The following is a 6,260-nucleotide window of genomic DNA, read 5'->3' on the forward strand; positions in this document are numbered from 1 at the left end:
TTTCTCAAAGGTTACGGTTTATGTTGAATAATACCTCAACTTGCAAGAAGACACTCAGAGGGTCCATCAGTTGCTCCAGCAAACTAATCCGACATACGTCCACACCGGCTCTTCAAATTCAAACCATCTGAAAAACCCGTGAACTGAACCTCTTCGGCCTGAGGCTACCTGATTGAAATGACAAACAACTGTCTTATTTCTTCAGACTGTCTTCTGGATCGGACAACAACTCCTTTAATTCCTTACCCTCACTTAGTCTTTTCCTTCTGGGTTTGATGCCTCCACGATCTGCCTTAATGATCGATTTCCAATCATCCTCTTTCACACTGTTATCCGACCGATCCACACATTTCGAAAGAATCTTTCCATCCGTCTTCAGAGACTCCCTCCTCCTCTTCCTCCTTCATTCCCTCCTCTTCTCTTGGCCTCTCCATACATCTGGAAGAAGAGCTCCATCTCCCTCTGCAGCGTGTCGTTTCGGAGGTCGGCGTCCTCTTTGGCCAGCTCCATGTTGCGGATCTTGATCTCAGCGACGCTTCGGCTGCACTTCTGCCGCTCCAGACTGACCCGCAGTACCGCAACCTGCCGCTCCAGGACGTCGTTGCAGCGCTCCAACCTGCCGTAAACACACATATACCAAATAGTACATACATTTTTGCAACAAACACTAGAGACATGTAGCATTTGTGAAAGTATTTATATGTAAACTACATATTATATTCCTCCTTGTGCTGGTGTCTCACCTCTGTATCCTGGTCTGGTACTCGGCCTTATGCCGGGCCATCTGATGCCGCAGCTTGGCCAGGAGTGAGTGAGCGTCCCCGGGCTGTGACTCTGGCTCGGGCCCCTGGAGGTCTGGGGGTACGGAGGGGAGGAACACCTCTGAGCTGCCCGTACTGAGAGGGCTGTCACTGGGCGCGGAACAGGATGCTGGGGAGTTAGGGTGGTGGATGTCGTCATCAGCACCGTCATAATTGTCTTCATCGTTATCATCATTGTCGTTGCCATCTTCGTGATCGTCATTATCGCTGTTTTCTTCTTCTGCCACCTGACTTGAAGTTATCAGTGTCTTTAGTGATACGTCAGGACTAACCGTGGCCAAAGCCTCACCGCCCTCGTCCAATGGTAGAACCTCACAGGAAGACCATGAAGACAAGGAGTCCCTTGTATGCCCGGCCTCCTCCAGCTCCTCCTGCTCTCCAAAAGGTCCGATATGGCCTCCTGGATCGTTGCTTTCAAAATTCTCGCCATCCTCCATCCTGTGACGTAGAGACACTCTGTCCAGGTTGTCGTAGGCAGAAAGGTTGCTGTCCTCTTGAGCCTCACTGCTTCCCCCGCTGGCAGTTCCTGGCGCCGCACCATCTTCCTCTGCGGCACCAGAGCTCCAGAAACCAGTGCCTGCCTCTCCTGTGCCAGGCCAGGCCTTTGCCCAGCTCATGGGAGTCGGTCTGGGCTTGGAGCTGTCTGGTGGTGGGTCTTGTAGGCTGTTTGTAGAGGCTTGAACATTTGCAGTGGATGGTCCTTGCCCAGCATGGCGCTGGTGATAATCTATGTTGTGTAGGTTAGAGTGGTGCTGAAGGGGCTGTCTGGAGGAGGGCAGGGGGTAGAAGCAGTTTTCTGGGTGGGAGGAGGTGTACCGATGGCCGAGAAATCTCTTCTGACCGGAGGACAAGTCGGATTTGGCAGCGGCAGAGAAGACATAGCTAAAGAAAGCAAAGGAAACTAAGGTTAGACTTCAAGATGATCCACTGAGGGGCCGATCACAACGAGACGCGTCGCAACAAGCGTGGCCGCTTCAAAAACACCCCTTGGCAAAGCGAGTCAGGCAAATTAAATGTAAATAACGGGGGAAATGATTGGTTGCAGGCATCGAGGTCTTGCTGTTGCTCTGCTGTTGAATGAGGAGGAGGGAGAAATGATATAGTTCATCGTAATTAACTATCGTTAAAATCAATGTCCGTTCTTACCACATCTACAGGCATAAAAACAGGAAGTCAGTGGTAAAGTAGTAAAGCCCGCCTCTTGCTTGATTTGATTGGCTGCCTCGGTCAAGTGTGACATTGACAAGCTGTGCGACTCCGTGGCTGGTGCTGAAAAGTTGAGAATATTTTAATTTGAATGCTTGTCTTAAAAACGCACCATATAATAGGAAACGTACTGTTATCTGTTTGTTTGTTTACTATATTGTATTGCAAATTTTACGGTTGCAAAAAAATGGTTCTGATTCTGAAAACAATAGTTGTGCCGTCGACGCGTTTCTACCGATGCGTTTCTACCGACGCGTTAGGGGCTCTCTTAGGGGCTGATCTCGGTGTGATCAGCCCCTAAGAGGTTTATTTTAGAACTAAAATCATTTCACTAGCAAGGACCAACATCACAACAAGATGTGATAAAAGGTTTTATGCACAGTAGAATTATATATTGAGGATTGATGGATGTGATAAAATAGAATCGTATATGAAGAAAAGGTTGTTGGTTCAGCATGTCAAGGACACAAGTGTAGAGGTCTAGAAAAAAGAGGAGACTCAACAATGGGGATCCATTTCTTGACTCCGTTCTCACTTCCAACTCATGGTCAGTGGCCCTTGGCATCTGATACCGACGGCACCCTTTAGAGTCCGTATGAGACAAGGCGGCAACCTCCGGGTCTGAAAAGTGAAGCCAACGCAGAAGTGCCTAAAAGTTGCATTCTTTCTAACGGCCATCAGGGGGCGACTCCTCTGGTTGCAAAAAGAAGTGGCTCAACCCTTCGTTTTGCTTCTGGTTGCAAGAAGAAAAAAAATGCTGAAGCTGTAGGCTTCATAACGTCAGAGCATCCAACATATTATAAAAGGCGTGGAGATCTGTGTCGATGGATGACAAACAGGACTTGCACCAAGGAGACCACTGTTCATGTCCCATGTAAAACCAAGTCACAGTAAACTTATTTTACCATAGTTTTGTTATGAACTAACATACTTAACTAACATCACATAACAAACGTTCTTATTTGAACCCAAACCACAATGGTTAGGCGACGGTGGCTCAGTGGACCCCAAATTGCTCCCGAATGGGTAGATAGTCATAAAGGACAGGTAGCACTTGCATGGTAGCCATCAGTGTATGAAATGGTGAATGACATTTAGTGTTTAAGCGCTTTAAGTGGTCGGAAGACTAGAAGCGCAACACAAGTCTGTTTACCTAAACCTAAACCTAACCAAGTTAACCTAAAAACAAACTATTTTTTCTAAGTAAATCTATGTTGGAAGTTTATTTTGAAAGACACTTTTCGTGTGACAAGCAGAAACTGACACGACATCCCCGAATCGTCCAAAACTGACGCTAGAGCGCTGTAGTTTGAAGCGTAGGGCCGCTGTCCAAGCGACGCGCTTGGAGTGAGAATGTGTTGGTCTCTTCTATCTATGCGTCCTTGAGTTTTTCCAGTTGGGCTCAATTTTGAAAGGACCTGAATGTTTGCTAGCTGCCACATCACCCAGACAGACCATGTGAGTGCATGAGATGTTACCTGGGGTTCTGTTGGTCTGCGGCGGGCTGCCCCAGCTCTCTGGAGCGCTCCATGATGAGAGGCATCGACAGCTGGCGGAGGCAGGGCGACGGGTGGAGATGAGGCTGCCTCAGAGCTCTCGGTGAATGATGCAAACCTCGCGGTGGACGGGCAGAGAGCGTCGGGGGGATTTTGGCAAACAGAGACTCGTGCTCTCTGATCAGCTCCAGCATCAGCACCTGGACCAGCGCTGCACCTAGGAAACAGAGAGAAAGATTCAGATGTTCTTCAAAGAACCCTAGGCCTACTGGTTCTCTCAGGTGGCGACACCACGACAATGGTTGTGTTTCAAATCTCACTTATCACCTTCGAGAGCTAATTGGTAAGCACACTTAATATCGTTCTCATGAGACTTTTTATTTGAGTACAAAGTTCAAATTAATCTGATGAAATTAGTTATTTTCTTTAAAAAAAAAAGTAGATCCATGTTCCTTGCCAACATAAAATACTACTTTTTTTCAACCCTGTCTCTTAAAAAATGACGTTTCCATACAGATTACAGTCACAGTTTGAAACGTTGTAAAGTGGGTAAACTGACAAAACATCTAACAAAACTACTTGTTTAGATTTTGGAAAAAACATGATGGTTTGACTTAACATTACTACGAAATTGAAACAAAACAAAAACATATCAAAAGTACAACTTAGTTATATTTAGGCATCACAAGTACTTGGTCATGTTTAGGTAACAAAACTTGGTTTAAAGAATAATAATTCATCATAATATGGTTCTGTCTACCTCCCACGAGGCTTTGCGGGTCTTCAGCTTTGGCTCGGAGGATGTTTGGTCCGAATACAGTGGCCAAGTTCTGTCCGCTCATCTTGTTACTGCTGGAGTAACTCTGGACCTCATTTAAAAACCTACACACACACAAAAGATAATTAATACTATTTCAAGTTTATGACAATTACTCCCAATAATTCACAACTTCGTCAATAATGTTCTTCTTGTTAAGGTTAGAAAGTCTCAGAAACATTTGCAGTACTTTACTGTAATTAAGAAGAAAAACTTTATTTTAATTATGATAAATTCTGATGAGTTTTGTTTATATACAGAATTCTATTAAATATAAATATGCAAATGCATTTAAACAAAGCAAGTAAGTTTAAACAAGAAATGTGGCTTCAAACTGTCCATCTATAGTAAAGTCTTCTTACTGGCAGATAAAGTTGAGTAGGTTGAAGTTTGCAACTGGCAACTCGTGAAGAAGATTCCTCAATTCTGCCAAAACCTGAGTGAGGAAGAAGAAGATGGGAGTCAATACATCACCGCAAACAGGTTTCTAGGTGGTGTTAAGCTGCTCTTTAAAGTCACTGTGAGGAACTTTTATTTTGTGTTAATTTTGGCATCCTTTTGGAAAACCATTTTACTGCAGCTGTCTGACAGTCTGCTCCTCTCAGTCCTGGTTCTGGTTCTCCTGTGACTCCCTTCCCTCCAGTGGGTCCAGCAACACGTCCTGGGTCTCCTGCAGCGTGGTGTCGGTGTTGGCGACTGCAGGTCCAAGGCTGCAGGTGAAGCCGGACCTGGGTCTGTCCACGGTGGACCGGTCTCTGCTGGAGGATCTGGGTCTGTCTACGGTGGACCGGTCTCTGCTGGAGGATCTGGGTCTGTCCACGGTGGACCGGTCTCTTCTGGAGGATCTGGGTCTGTCCACGGTGGACCGGTCTCTGCTGGAGTCTGAGCTGAAGGAGTTTCTGGTGAACCTGCATGAGTTCATCTGGTTTCACCAGAATCCGACCCGGTGGCTCCGATGACGAGCGTTAAGAATAACTCTATAGAAACAGACCATCTTCTCTCTGATAGTCTCTTTACTGATGGAGGTCTGATAGAGGATCAGGACTAAACGGAGACTGGTTCAGGACCAGCTAAAAGTTCCTCACAGTCACTTTAACCAATGAACTGTTGTGTTGGTTACCAGTGTGCGATCACTCGACAGCTTCTGACCACAGAGCAGGAAGTCCTGGTAGCGTCTGTAAGGAACCAGAGGCTCCGGCAGCTGTCTGAGGTAGAGCTTCAGCAGTGACGCCACCGTGTGGACGTCTGTGCTACTGCAGGAAGAAAACACACAGCGAGTTCACTTCTTTCACCCTTTGAAGGAACAAGTGATCACAAAACAAAAAGAGACATGCATTGTACCTGTCAAAGGACGGCCTCTCTCCTGCATCAAAGGCCTCCTGCAGCTCTTTGACCAGACTGGCCTGTCCCGGCTGGCGAAACAAGCACACTTCGTGCAGCCCGCACTCCCGGATGAAGTTCACGCACTGCTCCACCACCAGAGGAACCAAGCGCACCCCGTAACGTCGCTCGTACAGCACCGTCTCCTCCAGACGCTGACCAAAGACTCCTGCAAGGGAGGAAGGTTTCAGTGGGATTCCTCTCTGGAGCCGTCACATCCAATCAGAAACAAGGTGACGGCAGGTAAGGTGAAGGAGGAGGTGTAATGTGCTGTCCAGTAAACTGGAGCAAACGTATTTAAGGCAACAAACTTTATTAGAAGACTAACATTTTGACACCAAGTGCTTCTTCATCAGATAAATAAATCACGTTCCTTTAAAGAATAACTAAACCTCCCAAACCAGTTTATTGTCAGCTGAAAACCAATGTGTTGTTGATAGATTTAGGTCCTTCGTCCCCATCAGGTTCTCCGGTTCTGCTGAGTGAAGTCAAAGCTTCATGTGTTAAGGCTGCATTCTCTCTAGTGTCCACCAGGGGGCG

The 6,260-nt window shown here is 46.6% G+C and overlaps 1 protein-coding gene across 1 annotated transcript; it reads right to left on the reverse strand.

Annotated features, from left to right (window-relative positions):
- On the reverse strand, positions 1-5,889 carry LOC116377504 (rho GTPase-activating protein 22-like; the record flags this gene model as incomplete). Its single annotated transcript, XM_031839149.1, has 7 exons — positions 1-616; positions 744-1,703; positions 3,506-3,740; positions 4,284-4,405; positions 4,703-4,776; positions 5,461-5,593; positions 5,682-5,889. Coding segments are annotated over 7 exons (1,973 nt in total), but the record flags the coding sequence as incomplete, so codon positions are not given.
- Positions 5,890-6,260: the final 371 nt, after the last annotated feature.

The sequence above is a fragment of the Anarrhichthys ocellatus genome, unplaced genomic scaffold (assembly GCF_004355925.1).
Source record: "Anarrhichthys ocellatus isolate YVR2014 unplaced genomic scaffold, GSC_Weel_1.0 scaffold1335, whole genome shotgun sequence".
Classification (NCBI taxonomy): Eukaryota; Metazoa; Chordata; class Actinopteri; order Perciformes; family Anarhichadidae; genus Anarrhichthys; species Anarrhichthys ocellatus.